Source organism: Adiantum capillus-veneris, chromosome 14 (assembly GCF_014529385.1).
Source record: "Adiantum capillus-veneris isolate H3 chromosome 14, ASM1452938v2, whole genome shotgun sequence".
Classification (NCBI taxonomy): domain Eukaryota; kingdom Viridiplantae; phylum Streptophyta; class Polypodiopsida; order Polypodiales; family Pteridaceae; genus Adiantum; species Adiantum capillus-veneris.
Genome location: NC_140944.1, coordinates 136,299,167 through 136,322,458, shown reverse-complemented (window position 1 = coordinate 136,322,458; position 23,292 = coordinate 136,299,167). Strand labels below are relative to the sequence as shown.

General features: G+C 45.4%; 1 protein-coding gene across 2 annotated transcripts in view; it reads left to right on the top strand.

Moving 5' to 3' along the window:
* LOC147443200 (Adenine nucleotide alpha hydrolases-like superfamily protein) overlaps positions 1–22,094 on the top strand; it is a 29,327-nt gene extending 7,233 nt beyond the window's left edge. The window contains exons 2-8 of one of the 2 annotated variants that reach the window (XM_086529104.1): positions 19,882–20,254; positions 20,372–20,458; positions 20,837–20,958; positions 21,038–21,131; positions 21,199–21,357; positions 21,447–21,635; positions 21,755–22,094. In XM_086529104.1, the coding sequence (XP_086385230.1) occupies positions 19,882–20,254; positions 20,372–20,458; positions 20,837–20,958; positions 21,038–21,131; positions 21,199–21,357; positions 21,447–21,521 (910 nt within the window). In that variant the 3' untranslated portion in view covers positions 21,522–21,635; positions 21,755–22,094. Of the gene's footprint in view, positions 1–19,881; positions 20,255–20,371; positions 20,459–20,836; positions 20,959–21,037; positions 21,132–21,198; positions 21,636–21,754 lie in introns of both variants that reach the window. The other variant, XM_086529103.1, reaches the window with a different exon arrangement.
* Positions 22,095–23,292: the final 1,198 nt, after the last annotated feature.

Sequence of the window (23,292 nt, the reverse complement as noted above, 5' to 3'; positions counted from 1 at the left end):
ATGTCAGAGAATGAGCCCTTAACACATATTTAAAGATCCTAGGCCCCAAAAGCAGTTTGCATGAAAAGCCTTCAAAACTCAAAAACTTCTGATTCAAAAGCAATGCCAAAAAGCTGCCAGCGCGATTTGCGGAATTCCGTACAACTGCCACGTCATCAATCAGTGCAAAACGCATAGCGTTTGTACAGTTGCCACGTCATCAATTTTTGTGTGTGTGTGTATGTATGTGTGTGAGTCCTGCTTTATTTTAATCCCTTTATGTCACTGGGGCCCCATCGGACGGGGTCCCCATAAGTTGGTAGGACTTCTTCTTCTGTTACTTGTTCTTCTTAGGGTTTAGGCCCCTCGGCCAGCATCTGCAAGTTGGCTCCATTCTTTAGGGCTTTGACACGTCAGCAGTTTGTGACACTCCTACTCCCGTCCGACTGGCAGACCTCGCCCAGATGGTAAGCTGGTTTTTAAAAGTTCCTTCGGGTCTGCCTCTTCTGGGTTGTGTTCCACGACATCGCTGTCTACCCGGAGCGGTCTTTGTTGGGCCCCATTCTCGCGGCACAGCTACCTGTTCGGACATAGAATGGCCCCCATTTCACGCGAGCCCCTCAAGTTCAAGCCTTGAGTCAAACCCAAAGGCACAAGCCATAAAGGCTATTCGCACATTCACAAGTAGTACCAAGTGTTATTCTATTCTAAGGGCATTTTCCCACAACCTGCAAGTGTCGACCCTTGTCAAGAGAAAGTACTCACAATTGGAAAGCAGTAGAAATATCGACAAAAGCCAAGTTTTCAAAAAGGAGGAACATTTTATCATCAAAGGCAACTATTGTGAAGAGTGACTTCACTGTCGCCAGTGAAGAGGTGCTTCACATAAAGAAAAATTCTCTCCCACTTCATATTGCATCCTGAGCACAAAATTGTTGCAAAACGCATAATTGTAAGGGGATAGACACTGGCATTGGAGAGTCTCCAAATTGCTAAGACCTCTCCATGTGTGAGAATTTTGTGACAATGTGTATGAGAGACACCACACGCTTGGGCTCTCGAAGTACGACCAAGATGGAAGAGGAGGCATTAGTTCTTTGCATAAGTTTTTTCATAGTATCTTTTAGCATGTTGTTGCATGTCATTATGACGCATGAAAAAAGTTAGCACAATAAAAGAGGAAAGAAGCACTTGTTTGAGGGGAGGGTACGAAGACAAAGACCACGAAGCAATTGAAGACAGCATTGAAGAAGACGAAGATGCTCTTGGAGCAGAGCGAAGCAGACATTTCTCAGGATTTTACTCTTGGATTAGAGCGTTGTTTTTGCTCCTGGATTGGAGTGTTATGCTGTTTGTCTCTTGGATTGGGGATGTATGTTGTCTGTGCTCCTCGATTGGAGTGTTGTCTCTCTTCATCGAGTTGTAGCCCAAAGCCCAAGGGGAGGGTTGTTGGGATCGTGGGCTTCGGACTAGCCCGGAAATGAATGTGTGAGAATACCCCGTGTCTACATGGTATCCAATGTTGTACCGTACGTACGTACGGATTGGATCCGTACGGTATGTCCGTACCGTACGGATTGAAAAGTTTTTTTTTTTGGGTGGTGGATGGTTTTTTGTTTTTTTTGGGGTGGTGGTGGTGGTTTCTCCCTCCTCTTAAGTTCCATTGCTATTATTGACATGTGGTATTGTGTCTCAAGTTCGTATCATGGACCATGGTAGGTCACTTCATTGATGTTTAATGCCATATAGACATATAGAGTGATATATTTGTAGGCTTCTCTCATGAAATTCCTATTTTCTTTCTAATTTTTAAGGGATTTTTACCAATAGTGCGTATTTTTACGTACCTTAAACCTCAATCCATACAGGACTGCGTACCTTACGTACCGAATACGTACAGAATTTTACGTTTAGTTCCACCTTGATGGCATCCTAGGTGGCTTGGAGCATGTGGAGCATTGCCTAAAAGTGGCCCAAGTCATGGTACTACCCATCGGGGAGTTTTCTAGGCATAGTAAACCCATTTTGGAGTAGTTTGACTCACCTAAAAGTGCCCTGCACAGGTGGATCCGAAAATCCAAGCTCTTTTTTTAGTAGATGCATGTGGCAAGTGGAGATGCCTCTTTTGTGCTATAAAAGCACCTTTTGTAATCACTCTTTCAAGCTAGTTAATTCATCATTTGAGTCTACATACTCTCTCTCTCTCTCTCTCTCTCTCTCTCTCTCTCATCTTGTGTACTTAGCAAGTTAATTAGTGTGTGTTAGCATGATTGCTACTCTACTTAATCCCCCTTGATCCAACACTAAAAGAATCTCTCTCAGAATTTTTTCTCAAAGAATCTCCGTGTCCGGACCCCTTAGTCCATAGCGCATCGAGCGTGCTCCCGTCTTCATCGCTCTATCTGAAGGGAAATTAAAGCCATAAAAGAACCACATAAAAAAAAAATCCTTGCTTGTTTGAGATTGCACGTAACCTAAAATCACTTGGGTGTGTCAATCTCTCTAATCTGTGTTTTTGAGAGTGACAGGTAACCCCAAAAAGAAGGGCTTGTCTGACCTCCTCTCGTTCCTCTTTTCCACTCATTGAGAGCAAACCTTGCACATTGTGGTAGGCCAATCGGCGTCAGGTGGGAAAAAGCAACCTTGGTGTGAGCGCAAGGCTACCAAGGGGTGCACCCGCAGGAAGGAGTTGAGCTTGGGTAAGAGAAAAGCCTTCTCCGAAGCGGAATGGATACTTTGCGTGAAGGTGATGAGAGTAGAATTGGAGAAGAAGAAGTCTCTAGACCAGGGGATTGTTTCTAGATCCTCCTCTGTACCCATCTAGGCCACGGATTGCATTAAACTCTATGGAGATTTTAATGAAGTCCATGATGGAGATGCTGCTACAACAAGAAGAAAGGAGGGTAGCTAGGGAGCTAGAGCATGAGCAAGCACGCGAAGCTCAACGCATAGCGGCTGAAGAAAAGAGGGTAGCTATGGAGCGAAAGCGTGAGGCGCAACGAGACCAACACATGCAAGAGTTGGTCCAAGTGCTATCCTCGAAGAGCGAGCCACTCAAGGAGACCGACGAATCATCACGTAGCACAGGTAGAGCCGACTATTCCAACAATCCAATCACTGAGAAGTTGACGTTCATAAGTATGATGGTAAGATGGATGCTTCTGTGATTCATTCTTGGTTGCATCAATTTAATGCTTACTTTGCGACTAACAAGAAAACCAATATAATAGTAAAGTTCTGACTGCTGCCATGTATCTAGTTGTCAGGTGCAATGGAAGTGGTTTAGCTCGGATCTAGTACTCTGCACGAACACAAGGTGTCTTTACTTCACTTGAAAGAACTGAACTAAACTGAGAGAGAGAGAGAGAGAGAGAGAGAGAGAGAGAGAGAGAGAGAGAGAGAGAGAGAGAGAGAGAGAGAGAGAGAGAGAGAGAGAGAAAAAGAAGAAGAGTATTTTAATGTCGTAGGAAACTATCCCAAGAGACCTCAAATATCTATTCGACGAGGAGAGTTGAACTCAAGACTTGTTATTCAAGAGGAGAGAGAGAGATGGCACCGCATGTCGAGTCCCAACCACCCTCAAGGGCCCCCTTGCTCTGCTGCTAGAGCAAGTACTTGCTTTATTACTTGCACAAAATGTTGGTACAATGATGCTAAATGATGAGATGCTGAAATGCTAATGGGTACTGATGCTATTGATACTGGGTACTGCTGAGAAGCTGAGGGGTACTGCGGTGGATGCTGAGAGGTATTGCGGTGGATGCTTGGTACTTGAGAGGCTAAGTGCTGGGTACTGTGGGTTCTTGGTACTTTGAGTACTTGGTACTGCGGGTACTTTGGGTACTTGGTACTCTGGGTATTTGGTACTTGGTACTGAGGTAGTGAAGGTACTTGGTGCTAAGGACACGGAGGTCCTGATGATCCCTACGCTGAGCTAGGCAGGAGCCAAGCCAAAACGCAAGGGGTGCTAGATGTTGGTGTACTGCGTCGACGACGACGACGATGAACTGCGAGGCTACGGTTGAATGCTGAAAACGCTGAGGGTACTGCGACGACGACGACCACGATGACGACGATGAAGGGGCTGAAAACTGCATAGTTACAGGGGACGGAGGGGACGGGGCTTAGGAACGTGGAACTGCCGTAACCGAGTCGGGGACGGAAGGGAACGACTGGCTGAGCATCTGACCGGTGGGAACGCAGGCAGCCGCGGACCGAGACAGAACAGCAGGGGACGCGGACCAGAAAACAAGGAACAGTCAGATTTTTTAAAATTAAAATTTTTGACCGTTCTAAATGGATAGAAAGGCAGCCAACGTCTGTTTTTGGGGGGGGACTCGGGAGGCTATAAAAGCACCCTTGGGCCTTTGGGTCTCTCAACTTCAATCAAGGCTCAAGTAACAAGCCTCTCCTCTCTACCGTCTAGACTCTATGGTCTACCTTCGGGCCTTGGCAAGCTCTACCCTTGAGTCTCGCTACGCTCAAGCTCTACCCTTGAGTCTCTCTACCCACTCTCTCCCTCTTCTACCCTTTCAACTTTGAAGCTCTCCTCGACTCTCCACCATCATGTCGTTTCAAGCTAACTCCCTTCTCAAGCCGGCTCTTCTCGAAGGAGGCCCGCCGTGCAAACATGGTCGTGGTGGGATGAAGTCGACTCTACCGCGCTTGGTAAAGGTGGCGGTGCAAGACCATGGACATGCAAGCTATGCCCGTACAGGAGAACGGGTGGTGCAAACAAAGTGCGAGCCCATCTTCTTCATGAACCCGGTCACGAGGTGAAGTTTTGCCCTCGAGTATCTCTTGAGAAGAGGTAGGAGCTTCTTGAGAAGCTGGCGGTGTATGAGGTTGCGGAAGCGGCTAAGAGGGGCTGTTTTGTTTCCGTTGATCCCTCCGCCACGACGACGACGACACCGCGAGAGCAAAGGCAAGCCAACCTTGACTCCACCTCTCAAGCGTTCAAGACAAATGCATCTACACCGGGGGCTTCCATTGCGCATCGCCAGGAATCCTAAATTGAAGGAAGAGGTGGATAGGTCGGTTGCCCGATTCTTCTTTCATGACCACATTGCCTTCCATGCTTCGCGGTGAGTTTCCCTTGTGACTATGGCATATGTATTATGCACATTGCAATCTCCCATTTTGTATTTCATTATGGGGTCTCGACTCTCGACTCTCCATACTAACATAACATGCTCTATTTTGCGTGGATAGATCTCCATACTTTCGAACCATGGTTACGAAAATAGGGGAATATGGCCCCTCTTATGTGCCACCTTCATCAGAGAGGCTTCGCACCACACTCCTTGACAAAGAGGAGGAGGAGCAAGCGGCCCAAGCAACAAAGGATTTGCGGGAGACCAATGGCGTCTCTCTCCTTGTAGATGGATGGAGCGACACCCGCAAGCGGTCCATCCACGGAGTGGTGGACTACTCTTGATGGGAGATGTACTTTGTGGAGTCACATGATGCATCCGACAGTGGCAAGGCCGCGGAGATGCTTGCTGCGGAGTGGACAAGGCTCAAGCACCATAGAGATCATCGGCCCGGAGATGTCCTTTGTATGGTTGCAGATGGAGAGGTGTCAAATAGGGCAGCGAGGGATATCATTGAGGGCATGTATCCCAGCATCCATGTTACATTTTGCATGGCGCATTGCCTCAACAACCTCCTCAAGGACATAGGGAACTTGTCACGGATTTCACCCACTATTGGTGACGCCTCTCAAATTGTCTCCTTTGTGCTCAACCATCAAAAAGTGTGCCATGAGTTCTCAAAGCCACTTGTCCTTGCTTAAAATATTCAGAGACAAGATTTGCATTCAATTGGCTTATGCTAGGCTGCTTGTCTACATGTGGCGGAGCCTTAAGAGGCCTCTTTCTCAATGATGAGTTCTAGGCCATGCCATAGTCTACATTAGCAACAGGATTGAAATGCCGAGAATGGGCCGATGACGCCGCTTGGTGGGAGGAGGTGAAGACTCTTGACGCCATGGTCAAGCCTATTCTACACCTACTTCGAGTTGTGGATGGCTTGCAGCCATGCATCGGCAAAGTCTACGAAGCCATGGATCGGATGATAGAGACACTTGAGAAGCTTGTGCATGACCTTATTCAGTATGCGGAGATTCATGGCTTGTGTGAGTCGAGGTGGAATGGATACTACTCTCCACTTCATGCGGCAGCTTATGTGCTTTGACCGCGAGTTTCAGGGAAGGCGTCAAGAGACCGACAAGGAGGTGAGCAAAGGATGGCGGCTTGCATTGGAGCACCTTGAGCCTAGCAGTGACATTAGGCGCAAGATTAGAGACGAGCTACTCAACTACAGGCAAAAGAAGGGCTCCTATGGATGTGTAGATGCATAAGTTGATCGTAGCAAGATTGGCTCGGTTTTGTGGTGGGAGGACTATGGAGGAGATGGCCCACATTTGTAGCGCTTGGCTGTTCGTGTCCTTAGCTAAACATGTACCATGCCCTACTCGATTCCGAAAACAAAACAAAGCATGTACCACTAGTTGCTCCAAGCAACTGTGAAGTGTGTACAGCCACATTGCGTCTAAGAAGAGGAATCGCCTTAGGGTCCAGAGGACCAATGATTTTGTGTTTGTGAGCGCTAACTTGCGCATGCTTGCCAAGAGCGTCACACACAAGACAGATCCCTTCTCTGAGTGGGAGATGGCACAAGAGAATCCATCTATGGCCGAGACACTTTTGGAGGAGCTAGAGGAGGACTTCGAGCCTCAATACGAGCCTCGCGAGGCCTCGTATGTCATTGACGACCTCGACTACGACGACGATATGGAGATTCAGCAAGCGAGCACTTCTGGAGTTTGATGATCATTGATCACTCTAGAGTCTAGAGTCTACTCCTCTAGAGCCTACCTAGCCCTCTGTACTTTTTCTTATCCTTGAGGCTTGTCCTTTTTGAGCCCTTGAGGCTTGTGGCATGCACTTTTCATTTTGTATCCATCGATGTTTTATTAGCACATTTGCGTCTATATGACTCATGCTCTTTGGTCTATTTAGTGTAAATTTGTGGTCAAAGTGATGCTATGTGTGTGGCATGTGTGTAGGGCAAAAAATGCCAAAAAAACTCTCTTGTTTTTTTTTGCCGTTCCGACCCCGTCCCCGTTTTTTGACTTTTGCCGTCCCCGTCCTCGTTCCTGACCCCGACCCACTGTCCCATATAACTATGAAAAACTGACCAAAAACGTTGATGTGCTGCTGGCGTTTAGGTAGCTGAAAACGCTGATGGGAGGGTTGAAGAAAAACGCTGGCTCTTGTTGGTGCAAAAATGGTAGTCCTGTTGGTGCTTCTTGAGAGGCTCTGCTAATGTTCCTCTGCCTTCTACTGGCGCCCAAAGGTCTTCTTTTATAGGTCTTTTAGCCATTTGCCCTACCTACTTTTAATAAGTGTCATGTCAAAGTCAATTATTAATAAATGACTTTAGTGACTGTTCATATGCCTATATGCTTAAGTGACTTAACTGTGCAAGTGAGGATATGCAACTATGACTGGCCTGGACATGCACGTCCTTCTAGAGGCTCACAAAATGCTAGGCTAGGTCCCAAGCTAGATTGAGACTGACACTCTACTATAGCAATAGCTTGTCTACGTAGCGCAAGTGTAGTGCGTATGTGACATCCCCCCCCGTTAAAGGTGAGGCACAACTGTCGAACTTCTACCTGTGGATGCTTTCTAGACTTCTGATGCTGACTGCTCTGATGCTTGTGGATGCATAAGCCGATGAAAGCTCTTCCAAACTTGTGGATATTGCGGATAGGTACTGTTGTGATGTAAGCACCGTCCATACGAGTTGCTAGGTAGCCTTACTAATGTTGCAGAGTACTAGCCTTGGTTCTGACTCTGCCTTGCGAGTAAGTACGACCACTCGAATAGTCTTGTCGTGAAAACACTACGGGTGAAGATGAAAGGTAAGGGTGCTCAGAGGTATTTCCAAGGGTTGCTTGTTGACGGAAGTGGATGGACGCTACATGCGAATGCAAATGCAGAAGAGGGTCCTTTTTCCATCTCCTTTTATATCCACATAGGAGGCAAGTTGGTACACAAGATCTGGGTTTTCGTGGATCCAATGTCGATCTTCATTCAAAGACATAGCAATGAAGACGGGATCACACCCAATGCGCGATGGACTAAGGGTGGGGTGGCTAATAAGTTTGAGGTTGGAGCACGAAGGTTCTTTGAGAAAAAAAAACTGAGAGAGGTTCTTTGGGTTCTTGGTTTTGCTTGCGCTCTTGGTTCTGCTTGGGTTTCTTGGTTCTTCCCTTGAGTTTGTGAAGCCGAAGCACGCACAAAGCTTTGATATCAATGTTAGGTGCAAGAGAAAGTGTTTAATGATTTAGCTCGGATCTAGTACTCTGCACAAACACAGGGTTACTTTACTTCACTTGAAAAGAGAAATTGAACTGAACACAATGAAATAGAGAGATGCAGAGAGAGAAAAGAGACGACACCAAATGTTGGTTCCCAAGCCCCCTTGCTCTGTTGCCAGAGCAAGTACTTGCGTTATTACTTGCACAAAATGCTAATACAATGATGCTAAATGATGAGATGCTGAAATGCTAATGGGTAATGATGCTACTGATACTAGGTACTGTTGAGAAGCTGAGGGGTATTGCGGTGGATGCTTGGTACTTGAGAGGCTAAGTGTTGGGTACTGTGGGTACTATGGGTATTGAAGGTACTTGGGTGCTAAGGACACGGAGGTCCTGAAGATCCCTACGTTGAGCTAGGCAGAAGCCAAGCCAAAATGCAAGGGGTGCTAGATGTTGGGGTACTGTGTCGATGATGATGACGACGACGATGAACTGCAAGGCTATGGCTGAATGCTGAAAACGCTGAGGGTACTGCTACAACGACGACTACGAAAGGGCTAAAAACTGACCAAAAACACTGATGGGCTGTTGGCGTTTTGGTGGCTGAAAATGCTGATGGGAGGGCTGAAGGAAAATGCTGGCTTTTGTTGATGCAAAAACGCTGGTCCAGTTGGTGCTTCTTGAGAGGCTCTGCTAATGTTCCTCTGCCTTCTATTGGCGCCCAAAGGTCTTCTTTTATAGGCCATTTGCCATACCTACTTTTAATAAGTGTCATGTTAAAGTCAATTATTAATAAATGACTTTAGTGACTATTCATATGCCTATATGCTTAAGTGACTTAACTGTGCAAGTGAGGGTATGCAACTATGCATGCATGTCCTGCTAGAGGGTCACAAAGTGCAAGTCCTAGGTCCTAAGCTAGACTGAGACTGACACAAGACTGTAGCAGTAGCTTGTTCACGTGGTGCAAGTGCAATACGCACGTGAGGTCGTTTTTCAGAATGGTCCAAGGTGCGAAGGGTGGCAACTTACTTGAAAGGAAATGCATACATGGTGGTCTACTCTGTTGTTGCGCATAGAAGCACCAAAGAAGTGGGTATAACAGAAGAATATGAAGAGGATATCATCTCGGCTTGGCATCATCTGAGAATGAGTAAGAAAGACACTTTGGATGACTACTGCTAGAGGTTTTGGGATACCTATTTGCTAGTGTCCTTGTTTTGAAGGATCACTTTGAAGGGCCAAATCTAGCGGTTTTGTTGTGATTTGCCAAAAGAGATTCGATAGTATTGTCTGCAACAGAAGTCTGACTCCATGCAGAGACTTATGGGACATGCTAAGCAAGGGTTTGGTATGCATGCTGGCTCATTGATCTATGCTACAGACAAGCCATTGTCCACCTCAACGGGGCAAGAGTCTTCTAGGAAAAAGAAAGAATTAAAGGAGTCGAATGAAAGTTCATCAAAGAATCCAGAGAAGTGGGTGAAGTCGTCGGATGAAAGTTCATCAGAGAATCCCGGAGAAGTAAGGGAATTAGTTGATAGTGCATCCGAGGGTTCGGATGAAGCAAGGGAATCTATTGATGATTTACCAGAGAATTTTGAAGTTCCAGACTCAGGTGCCAGAGTGGACAGAGGATCCAACACGTACCTTTGGGGATTGACTGCAGTTTACAGCACTTTCTGAGGAGAGTCAAGACACACAATTGCGAGCCTTGAGGGGCACAGAACATGTGTCGATATTGTAGCAGCTATACCTGCAAAGAGGTACACTGTAATGGGAGGGCACCATGTGCCAATAGAAAAGAATAGACCGAACAACTTTTAGCACTTCAAATAACACTGAATTGAAAGAGATGGGACGGGGAGTGGCGGAGTTCCACCCTACGAGAGCATAGCCCCAAAACCTAGCGCCCCTTTCGGTATTTCTTTATATCGCTTCAACTCAGTACAACGCCGGAACCGTGCACTCTGCACTTCCGCGCGGAAGACTCCTAGAGAGTGGGCCCTAGGCACATATTTAAAGGCTTTTGGCCTTGGAAAAGCAGTACATGAAAAGCTTACAAGCCTAAAAGCATTTGATCCTCAAAAGCTAGCACGAGTGGGGCTGTCCGCACATTCTGCCATGTCATCAGCTGCTAGCGCAATTTGCGGAAGTCTGTATTGCCCGCCATGCCATCAACGCAAATCACGGGCATCCGTATAGCTGCCATGTCATCACGTTTTTACGTAGACTTTGAGTGTGTGTGCTCTAGCTTTACTTCTAGTGACTTGGGCCCCCATCGAATAGGGTCCCATAAGTTGGTAAAACTTAAATGATTTACTCCACTCGCCGAGGATCTGTAAGTTGGTGAGGACTTCTGCTTCTTCTAATTCTTTTAGGGTTTAGGCCCCTCGGCTGGGATTTGCAGGTTGGTTGGCTCAAGTCTTTAGTGGCTTGACACGTCAGTACGTAATACAGAAGGGTACTGAGCCGAGCCGAGCCGAGCCGAGCCTAGAGAGAGAGAAATGAAATAAAATGTTATATTAACATCTTCGAAAGGCCAAAATGACCTATGAGACCAGAGCGTTACAATGTGGTGGGTCTGATACAAAGTCAGAGTAACAAATTGAAATGACAAAATGATAAAATATAAATACTATGAAATCCTAAGCTGGTAGGTATGAACTAAGCAGCTAGCCAAATTAGCTAAATTACAAGTCACAAGAGATCCAGCATTGGTTGTTGGCGGATCTCATCAATCTCCTCCATGGTAGCAGTCTGATCGGGCGTCGTGCATGTCGGGCCAAAGTGATCCGAATCCTTTGATGTGTAGCCTCTGTCGATACTGTGTAGTCCTCTGCAGTCGTGGGTGACATAAAAACCCGTTTCAGCCCTTTGAAACCCCGAAACTGCGAAATGGCCGAAACGTTTCGGCAAAACGTGCGAAACGAGTTGATTTTTTCTTTTTTGCCCCCTTTTGACCAGTTAACCTCAAACCACCCGTTCGGGGATTTTTAAAGCTATACACAAAGGCCGCCTCAAAAAATCGATAGATTTTTTGACCCTCACGCACATCAAATAATCTCTCTCTCTCTCTCTCTCTCTCTCTCTCTCTCTCTCTTTGAACCTTACACGTCAGCATGGCCCCCTCGTCTTTACCTCCACGTTGTTGCAGCTGGTTGCCGACTTACCTTGTTCACTTGTGACTCAAGTCTCACATCTAGATTTCGGTATTTCATGTCTTTACAGATAAATTTGTATGTATATTCAACGTATATTATACGAATATACATATAAAACGAAACCTGTGTTTCGCTTTCTTTGAGCTCCGAAAAGAAACGTTTCAGAAACCTCGAAACCTCTAAACGCACGAAACCCCGAAACGTTTCATGTCACACTGGTCTGGATCTCCCCAACTCAGTCGCTCGGGTGTGCCTCTGGTGTGAGGCAACAAGATCTAGCTCCTCCGGGTGTCCAGTGTCCGCTCTAAAGAAGTCTGTGATGTGTCTCTGAGATTGGCTGGCCTCTCCTCTCATCAAGCTCTCTCTGTGTCTGCGCAGCTCGAGCATAAACAAACCCAGGCATCTTTGATCCTCGTATCTCATGACTTTGGAGAGTGGTCCAAAGCCCTGAGAGAGAGAGAGAGAGAGAGAGAGAGAGAGAGAGAGAGAGAGAGAGAGAGAGAGAGAAATGAAATGTTATCTTAACGTCTTCAAAAGGCCAAAGTGACCTATGAGACCTAAAAGTTACAATGTGGTGGATGTGATACAAAGTCCGAGTAACAAAAGTAACAAAATGAAATGAAAATGACAATATGACAAAATGACTACTATGGAATCCTAAACTCCAATGTGTGAACTAATCAGCTAGCTGGGATAGCTGAAATCACAAGAGATGTAACAGACTGCTGACATGTCGACCTAATGAAGAACGGAGCTACCGATCGAGGGGCCTAAACTCTAAGAAGAACAAGCAACATAAGAAGTGTCACAAAGTGATGACGTGGTTGCCCGAGTGCAGAAAACCCTAACCCTAATTTTTGCCAAAAACCCTAATTGTAGAAACCCTAATCTGGAAACCCTAACCCTAAAACTGCAGAAACCTAACCCTAACCCTAAGGGCAGCAGGCTGATTTTCGAAATTTGCGCTGGTTGATGACGTGGCAAGCTGTACGGATTTCCGCGATTTACGTTGGCAACTTTTTGGCTTTGCTTTTGGACCAGAAGCTTTTAAGTTTAAAGGCTTTTTACTGTAAACTGCTTTTTAGGCCAAGGGCCTTTAAATATGAGGTTAGGGCTCATTCTCTGGCATGCTTCCTAGCGAAGGTGTAGAGTCTGGAGTACCGGCTTGTATTGTGTTGATGCAATATAAAGAAATACCGAAAGGGGTGCCAAGGTTTGGGGCCAATACTCTCTCGGGTGGAATTCCGCCACTCCGTGTCGCGTGTTGTCTCTCTTTCAGTTCAATTGTTATTGAAGTGCTAAAAATCTATTCAATCTGTTCTTTTCTTTTCTATTGGCACGTGGTGACCACCTTGTGACAGTGGTATCAGAGCATCAGGTGTGTGCTTTTCTGAAAGCATACCAGTCCTGCAAAAGAGCAGACAAAGCTATTGGAATTCTATTGGAGGCATCTTCGCCCTCCAAGCCGGACTTGATAGCCACTGCCACCCTTACTTCATCGCGCATCGGGCACGCTCCCGTTTTCACCGCTCATGTCTTACAGGGCATAAGCCATTAAGATCACTTGCAAAGAAGGATCCGATATTTGTTTCGAGTCACTATTTTTCTCAAAAGCAGTGCCATGCAGATGTTGATGTCTATAGCTACCAAGCCGCACACTCCAAGTACTTGGCAAGCTTTCAAGAAAAAAATAAAATTGCCCGAAGTTATATGGTTTTTGACATCTTCCTTTGGAGTGTAACTTTTGGCAGAGTGGGGTATCCTGAAATGCTTGCCATGGAAACCCTAGCAGATTATATCTTGAAATTTCTTGACATCTCTCAGTAGATGTCTCTTCACGAGCAGATGACCTTGGAGGTTTAGTGCGATTGCTGTCTTGGGACTACCATCGCCGCCAAAGCAACACTGTTTGTCCAAGAGCTGACCGACCATGCTGTGCTCGGCTACGACCTCATGAAAGGAACCTAACCCTAATTTTTGGTGCAGGTTTCAAGATGGAAAGTCAGTCGACTTTTCGAGCTCGACTGATGTCGAGATTGCTTTTTAAGTTTGAGTTCTGTTTGATCTTGTTTGGTGAGCCTGTTTGGAATTTGTTTGAAATGGATGGTATCTGTTTTGAACCTGTTTTGGTGCCGATTTGAATTGTTCGACTCTGGTTTGATACTGGTTTCAATGATTGGTGATTTTACTCCCGGGTGGAGAAGTGAGAAATACTGTTTTGGTATTGTTTGAACCTCAGAACGACGCAGGCCGATGCTTGGGGAGCGTTTCGTTGTATGTTTGAAAACCTCTGAACGATGCAGGCCGATGCCTGGGGAGCGTTTGGTTGTATGCTTGTAAAATAATTGTTGTTGTGACTCCCGGCCCGGACCTGGATGGTTATGCGGGAGGAGTATTAAGAAGTCTGAGCAGTGGTTACTCTCAGCACCTCCAAACGACGCATGCGGTCTGGGGGGTGTTTGGTTGTAAAAGGCCTCTATATCTCCCGGCCCAGACCTTTTTAGGTTATGCAGGAGGAGTGATGAGGGAGTCATTGAATATCTCCCGGCCCGGACCTTGTTAGGTTATGCGGGAGGAGTGTTCATCGGCGGCTTTATGTTTCTATGTCTTGTAACATGCATATGTAAGCATTTGTGTTGCATTGTGATGTGCCAACTACTGAATATTCCTAATTGGATGAGATTGCCTGGGTATGTAATTTTAGTGCATCAAGACACCCGTGGAAGATCAGAACGGTTTGGGTGTGATGGCTAATTTTACTACGCCGGAATATCAAGAGTTCCGATCTGGACGAAAGGAGAAGCTAACTCCTTGATCAAAACAGCCGAAAGGAGAAGCTAACTCCTTGATCAAAAGAGCAGAAAGGAGAAGCTAACTCCTTAATAAAAAGAGCAAATTGATTGTCCCTCGGAATGACCCTCGGAAATTTTTGAACTAACTTGAGTTGTTTTGCAGATATGCCGTAATCGCGGACGATTACTCTCTTTCAAGAAGGGGAGATGTAACAAACTACTGACATGTCGACCTACTGAAGAACGGAGCTACCGGCTGAGGGGCCTAAACCCTAAGAAGAACAAGCAATAGAAGAAGTGTCACAAAGTGATGACGTGGTTGCCCGAGTGCAGAAAACCCTAACCCTAATTTCTGCTAGAAATCCTAATTGCAAAAACCCTAATTTTGGAAACCCTAACCCTAAAACCTGCAAACCCTAATTTTGGAAACCCTAACCCTAAAACTGTAAAACCCTTAACCCTAACCCTAAGGGCAACAGGCTGATTTTCGAAATTTGCGTTGGTTGATGACGTGGCAAGCTGTACGGATTTCCGTGATTTACGTTGGCAGCTTTTTGGCTTTGCTTTTGGACCAGAAGCTTTTAAGTTTAAAGGCTTTTTACTGTAAACTGCTTCTTAGGCCAAAGGCCTTTAAATATGAGGTTAGGGCTTATTCTCTGGCATGCTTCCTAGCGAAGGTGCAGAGTTTGGAGTACCGGCTTGTATTGTGTTGATGCAATATAAAGAAATACCGAAAGGGGTGCCAAGGTTTGGGGCCAATACTCTTTGGGGTGGAATTCCGCCACTCCGTGTCGCGTGTTGTCTCTCTTTCAGTTCAATTGTTATTGAATTGCTAAAAGTCTATTCAATCTGTTCTTTTCTATTGGCACGTGGTGCCCACCTTGTGACAAGAGATCCAGCATCGGTCGCCGGCGGATCTCATCAATCTCCTCCATGGTTCAGTAGTCTGACCGGGCGTCGTGCATGTTGGGCCAAAGTGACCTGAATCCTCTGATGCAGCCTCCGTCGGTGCTGTGTAGTCCGTCGTAGTCGCGGGTGTTTGGATCTCCCCAGCTCGGTTGCCCGGTCGATCAGTGTGCCTCTGGCGTGAGGCGACGAGCTCTGCTGTGGTAGTAACTCCTCCGGGTGTCTAGTGTCTGCTCTAAAGAAGTCTGTGATCTGCCTCTGAGACTGGCTAGCCTCTCCTCTCATCAGGCTCTCTCTGTGTCTGCGCAGCTTGAGCAAAAACAAACCCAAGCATCTCTGATCCTCGTGCCGCATGACTCTGGAGAGTGGTCCAAAGCCCTCTCTGAACAAGCAGTGGAAGCGGCCTCGTATCTCGTAGTAGACGGGGCAATGGCATGTGTAGTGAAACTCTGTCTCAGGCTCTATGTCACATAGGGGGCATGTCCTGGCCTCTGCTGGTACTCCGTTGTATCTTCTAGTCTCGATCCGCAAACAACTGGTGTGAAGATGTGCGTATCTGGCCAATAGCACATCGTACCCCATGAGACAAGTGGGTGTCCATGTACCTGGGCCTCGTCACAAAACCGTCCTCCGTAAGCTGGAGAAGATGCTCTTTGTAGAAAGCCATCTTCGTGCCCCGCTCATGTGCTGGCTGTATCCATGTCCTCTTGGTGTCTAGCTGAGTCATGTCCTGGCGGATGAGCGTGGTGATCTCGGACTGTGTAAGAGTCAGAGAGGGTGCATCCAGTGAGTACTGGAAAGGAGGCAATCTGTCTATGCTGAACCCATGTGCCTGAAACCATGATGTCATCTCCCCATACCAGCATGCTGTATCTCCCTGCATGGCTAACTGTCGAGAGGACTCAAGTGCAAGGTGGACATATCTGTCTCTGGGAAGTTCCCTCATGCGATGTATGAAGGAGACAGATCTGGTGAGCGCCTCAACCACTAGTGGGGGGGCAGCTAGCTCTGCTCGGACAATGGCACGTGGTACTGAAGCCTTGGCTCTAATGAGCCGCGAGATCATAGAGACCAGAGGCTTCTCCATGTCCCCCCATCCATTAGTGCGGCCTGTTCTCGCGTGATGATCCAATGAAGGTCCCCAAATCTCAGCTCCATAAAGCAATGCAGAAGCCACCAAAGTGTCAAAGAGCTAGAACTTTGTCCGAGGCTCCTGAAACTGAACCTGTCAACAGATCCTTTCCAATCTACCCAATGCTGCTTGGGCTCTGGTCAATCTAGTCTCTGCTGCCCTCCTCAGTGAAAATGTTGGCCCACTAAAAACCACTCCAAGGTAAGTATAAGCATCTGTATACTCCATTGTCTCCTGGCCGTATGTGAATGCAGGCGCTGACCTCCTGATCCACTGTGGGGTGGTATTAAATACCATGACCTTGGTTTTACCAAGGTTGACGGACAAACCACTTTCCTGGGCAAACCTATGCAAAGCATCCAAGTGACGTTGCATCCCCTCCGGAGAGTCGGAGATCAACACAATATCATCAGCATATAACAATAGTGGAATCCATGTCCCTGCCGGTTGTGCACCTCTATCACCATCTCTCTCAATGTAGTTAGAAACCTCATCCACGTACATACCAAATAGAGTAGGAGAGAGCGGGCAACCCTGCTTCACCCCATAGTGGAGTGAACCGGTGTGGATAGACCCTCTGAGGTGCGTACATGCCCCACTACTGACCTGCATAATGCCATGACCCCCCAAATGAGCTCTGTGGGTACTCCCATCTGCTGTAATCTGCGCATCAATCTAGCTTTGGGTATTGTGTCAAATGCTTTGCGGAAATCCACAAAGCTACAATAGATCCGTCTCCCATGTGATCTGCCCTCCTCAATGATGGCTTTGAGTGTCAAGATATGGTCAAGAGTAGAAAAACCCCTCCTGAACCCTGCTTGCCCGGCTGCGCGTATCTCCTCCCTCTGTGCCCATCTACTTAACTGCTGCTCAAGAATAGATGCGTACAACCGTGCCATGATATAATCCACTGTGCTTGCTCCATGTCTGTGTGGAAAGCATGTAAAACCCCCCGCAGCGGGAAATCTCTGTAGGCCATTCAAGATGGCCAATCCGTGTACAGTCCCCATGTCTATCAAGTGTCGTCCATACTCAGTGTGTTCCCCATCCTGTGATAGTCTGGATAGGCTTGTCTCTGCCACATCCAACTCTCTCAGCATCTCCTCTGAAGTATCATAAAATACTGTCTAATGATCGGCAGTCCTAGCATTGAAGTCCCCTAGAATGATGATGTCACCATCTCTAGAGAACTCCCAAATGTCATCATCCAAAATAGAGAAGGGGGACTGTCCTCTGGGTGGTGCATAAACTGACGTGCTCGGGGGAAAGTAGCAAATAGCAATGTAAAGATATCTGCCTGTCTCTGCTCTCAATCTCACCCACATGTACCTAGCTTGCTCATCCCTGCTAGCTATATGTATCAATGGTTGCAACTCTTCCCTGAATAGCATTGCCACTCCTCCTGAGCCCCGCCCTTTGTGCTCTGAGCGTGTCACCTGTCTACAGGCTGTCTCCCATCTATATCCACTAATGTGAGGCATAGACTGCTCATGGGCCTGATGTGTCTCAGAGTAGAAGACGATGTCTCTTCCCATAAAACTATCTTCAAAAGCACCCACATCAAGGCGCATAGATCCATTACAATTCCAAGTGGCAACTTTGAGTGTGGTCCCATAAGTCTCGCACCGTTATGTGGAGCGCCGCTCTACAATCACCACCCGACCATCTCTGTAGAAGGCCGTCTTTCCCTTCTCTCTCGCCGCTTGAATCTCTGGCATTACCTCTCTCATATGCGCAAGTTGTGTGAGAGTGAGGTCATCTCCAAGGAATATGCCCGTTTTCTTAAGTGTAGGACGCCTCTTCAAGAAGTCCTTTGCCTCCAAGGATGGGAAACGCATGATTAAAGCTCTCTCCTTGGAAGTCTCCCTATTTCCTTGCGTCTTCTTCCCTACCCTCCATGCCTTTGTATGAGTAGCCTCACTCCCCATCATGCGGAGAAGTTCTTCGACTTCCCTCGCCACATCATCTCCGTCTTTTAGACCGGTTACTCGTATATGCAATGCTCTAGTTTTCCTTCGCTGCTCTTCTTCTAGAGTCATGTTGATGATTGTAGGAGTGGGGACAGATGTGGTTTCTTTCCCTTTCCCTTTCTTAGCGACTTCTATCCATTTCTCGGCCTCATCCGCCTTCTTCTGTGTTTTCGTGATCACATCCAACCACGAAGACGTCTTTACCACATCCTGTTTCTCCTTCCCAGGGGGTGTGTTCTGCTGTGGGGCAGGCAGCAATCCCCAGGCAGGCAGTAGCGCGCGCAGCAGTGCTCAGCCACGCGCAGGGGGGGTGCAGTGTTCCGCCACGAGAGAGAGGCTGAGAGAATCCACGCGCTGCTGGACACAATCCACACGCTGCTGGGCCTGTTCCACGCGCTGAGAGAGAGAGATTAGCACCCCGTCACGCTGCTGGGCCTGTTCCATGCGCTGAGAGAGAGAGAGAGAGAGAGAGAGAGAGAGAGAGAGAGAGAGAGAGAGAGAGAGAGAGAGAGAGAGAGAGAGAGAGTTTTTATTAACTTTCTCTGCAGGCCGAACCGGCCTAAGAGACAGATCAATGTACAGTTGTGGTATCTCCTCTGTCATCCTAAACAAAAAAGGGAACAAACATAATGACAAAATGATTAAATTGGAACTAAAGCTGAAGGCTAGAACTGGAAGGGGTATCCGATTGGAGCATACAATATTTGGGACATGGTAATGTAATGTAATGTAGAGGGGATGAAGCTCTATGACTAGGGGCTAAGAGTGGAAGGTATAGGTGTCCCCCACCTAAGCAGCATTGTCTTTGTCGTGATATGGAGTATTGCTTTGTAGATTATTTGGAAGGCTAGCTGCACTCATATTTTCAGTTCATCTCCTTCCTCAGGGTCTGATACATTGGTTAAGATACGGTCAAAGTTACTCGATATTTTGCGTAGTCAGTGGGATATCTCAGCCCACTCTTCTAGGGTGGCAAGAGAGGGTCGAAGAATTTTTCTCAGGCAGTGGGCTTGCACTTCTTGAGTAGGGGCACATTTCACCTCCTAGTTTTTTTACATTCCAAACACATGCCACTGTGATGTATAGATGGCACTTGCACATTGGCTTTTCTTCCACAAGCCATGTCCTAAAATCAAAGACGTTAATTGAAAATCTTTGGGGCTTACTTTATGGGTGAAGAGATGCAGTCCTACTCTTTCAAAGTCTAGGCACACAGATATTTTCTACTAAGTAGTACTTTTGCCCCAAAAGATTCAAGATGTTCAAGGTTATTACTTCATTTTAAGTGTATAAGTATTCATTATGGGTTAGTGCCTTGTATAGGATGTAATCAATACAAACTTGTGTTCAAAATGATTTTTGTGTTATATGCTTGTCAATCGACGGGGCATGGACCCTCTATACTAATTGACAAGGATGAACACTTTTTGGCCCATATACTCGGAGTTCGCATACTGAACAAGCTTATAGATCTTAATTTGTATTTTTCACAAACCTTATTCGTCTAGGAAAGTTTTTTGTGTAAAATTCATCTTAAATGAGCCATATCATGCTTTGCATTTCATCTTGAAACATAGTTGTACAAACACTATGTTAATTTTTGCAGAGTGGCACTTGAGTACCTGCTTGAAATTCGGGAGAAGGCTCAACGAGATGCAATGCATTCTAGTGAAGGCAGTGCAAGGGTTTTTGGTTTTGGTGTAGCTTTTGTCAACGAAAGCGCAGCTATTCCTCTTGCAGCATTCAATCCTAAAGTACTGTGTCAAGAATTGAGAGGCATAGTAATGGGAGGACATAAAAGGCCTGATGAGTTTCTCAATATTCCAATAGATAGTGTCTATTCAGACTCCGAGCTTGATGTTGCTGGAGCACATGGTGCTGTTCGGCAGGAAAGGTTGCAGAATTTGCTGAATAGTGTCACAGATCCAACGGGCAAGGAGGATTTATTGGAGCACCTAAGGATGCAAGCACTGCAACAAGTATATTCTATGACACCATATCTTTATGATTGGCGTGTGAAAATAAGATTGGTGGCTTTGCTGATAAGCCATTTACTTCTTCCCTTCTCAGTGCAACCTTTCTTCTCTGGCTCTTAGGCTGCAAGAAAGCATGGCTATACACGACTGGTGTTAGGTTTATCTACATCAAGGATAGCAGTGAAAGTTATCTCAGAGACCTCCAAGGTATTGTCTACTTGCATCATTTGGCTTGATTTGTTTTTTCTGATCCATGTTGACACGCTTTTCTTTGTTTGCTACTTGAAAGTTTGAGAAACTTATAGTTCTTCGAAGTAGTGCTTGGTAGACTCATACAAGGACATTTAATTGAAACTTGTCAAGCCTTAGACAGCATGCCAGATTTGTTTAGTACGGCATGTGCACTTATGTTCATCAAGAAGCAGAAACTTTAACAGACATGATTGCTCTTATTCTTACCTTTGTAACGTTTTATTAGTGCTTTCCATTCTTCTTTCTTGACTACACTCCAAGTTTTATGGTTTGTTAAGGTTAGCTTACCAGGGCAAGCAAGAACCCACTTATGAAATTGAAATTTGAGTGCAGGGTTGTGGATTTTCTTTTCCAGCTGGGATTCAATATTATGATGCCCGTTGGCTTGTACCTGTGGTGTTGCCACTTCGAGACTGTGTTGCCAAAGAACTGGTTCTTCTATGCCACTTCAGAAAGTACGGTGGTGGCTGATTTGGAAATTAGGAAACATCCATATGTAGCTGGTGTGTGACACTTTAAATATGTTTTTTGCAGCTTGAAGTGGGTTTTTATTCCAACTTTGTCAACCTCAACTCTGCCACAAAGAACGATCAACAGTCTTTCAGCTTCTTTTGTGTCAACTTTACAGGTAAAAGTGCTAATTGTTTCATAATGGTGCTTAGATTGTTCAGACCCATTCATATTTTGTTTGCCAGGAAGACAACCCTTCAAGGGAACGGACCATTATGCGCACTGCAGCAAAACTTCAGCCTTTTTCTTTCAATCGAGCAACAAGTATTGAAGGGTTTACTTCCAAGAGGAAAGGCACAACTATTTCAGCATCAAATGGTGTCCAGGACATGGAGGATACAATGGTAGAGCCTCTGTGTCGGCTGTGTTGTGCACCCTTGAATCCACACGAATCTACTGGCACTTTGATTTCCTCTCAAATATTCCAACCCAGGAAACAGGAAGAAGAAACTCCAATTACGAGGCATGCAGCTCCAGCTTCCACTTTTTGGGAGAAATGTTGCCATAGTTGCCAATACCAAATTTTGGAGGAAGGTGGGGATGATAGGACACATGACTTGCTGCCACAATCAATGAGAGATTTGGACTTCGTCAATCATAAGATTAGAGAGATGTGGATGAGGTATGCCCTTTTACCTTAGCTCTATTTGAAGCATCTTCATGTCAAAATACAATGAAATGTGCTCATGTGATCTCTTTATGGGCTTTGATTATGGAGATGTTTCGTTGTTAAAATATCAGGTCACAAATCGGTGACTGTCTGCTGTCTGATTCCGATGGTGATGATGAAGAGGATGGGACATAGACTTTTATGGATGCTTCATCAAGAAATTTTATCTTCCTCTCTTTGATTCTGATGGTGAAGACCGGGAAGTTGTAGCATATGCTTTCTTAGATGCTTCATCAAGTCATTCTGGCATGAAGACTAATTAGTTGAAGATGAACACTTAACAAAAATCATAGTTTGTACAAAACAAGAGAGACAGTTTTCCCATACCATACTTCTTCATTGATACATTGAGGCATCGTTTCACTAATCCCTGTATTATGAAACATGGCATTTAAAGCATTAATTATTTGTTATGGTTGTTAGAGTGTGCGTGTGCGTGTGCGTGTGCAGAACTCAATAGAAGGTGAGCTTGTATCCTTTTCTAGAAGTTCAGATATTTTATCTATAAGGTTTTTGTTTTCCTTTTACAAAAGCTAGAATAATTCATTTTTAGGATGGCCACCCTCCTTGAGTAGTCACAGGTTATGCTGATGAAAACATGGATAATGTACTCTCTCACCTAGACCACCCAGAAGGGGCCTTGTGATTTGTCACTAGCTAGATGTGCCAGAAAAGACGATTACGTTCAAGAATATAGCATGGCCATTTAAGACTGCTCATAGGTGTATATGCGGGTTGAAATGCTTTTATTTCTTTCAGAAGCCTGCAATTGTGCAACTGCACATTGTACAAGCATTATTTGTGTGTGTGTGTGTCTATATATATATATATATATATATATATATATATATATATATATATATATATATATATATATATATATCACACTAATATTTTCATATATGCACCTCCGAACACATCAGTGGTGACTCACATTGCTGTAAAAAAATTGCTCCTATATTGTCCTCCCAACAAACATAATGTCTTCCATATATACACTGTAGCTTCATTTAGGCATCCTTTTTATCTTTCATTTAGTATACACATCCATGTATACAAGAGACCTAAGAACAATGTAGATGCTCTCACTAACCATATTGATCCCTATTATTACCATCTACCTTTTAACGCAATATCCATGCTTAGCGGTGTGGAAACAACAATTAAGTAAACCATGAATTTTACATGAATGCCCCATTTTAACTCAATACAAGATATATTTGCTTGCCATGTTTGATGCCAACCTTGAAAAAACACTTTGCAGTCAATTACTCTTTTGGCACAATAAGACATTCCACTTTCATCCAACTTTTTATACATACACAAACAGGTATGCCTAGCCATATCATCATAATTTTCAAGTTTCCAATTACTTGCATTCCTTTTTCTCAAAAGTTATATCTCAACATGAGTGCAGGAATAGACATCTCATAAAAGAAGACACATATGAAAACATGGTTTTCATTTCATGTTTACTAACTAGCTCTTTGTTGCCATGGGAAGAGTCCAAAGTGTAAGGTGAGACCACTCTTAACATATGTACCTCATGCGATTGCATCATAATTGACAACCATGGACACATCATAAATTGCCCAAGCAAAGAGACCCC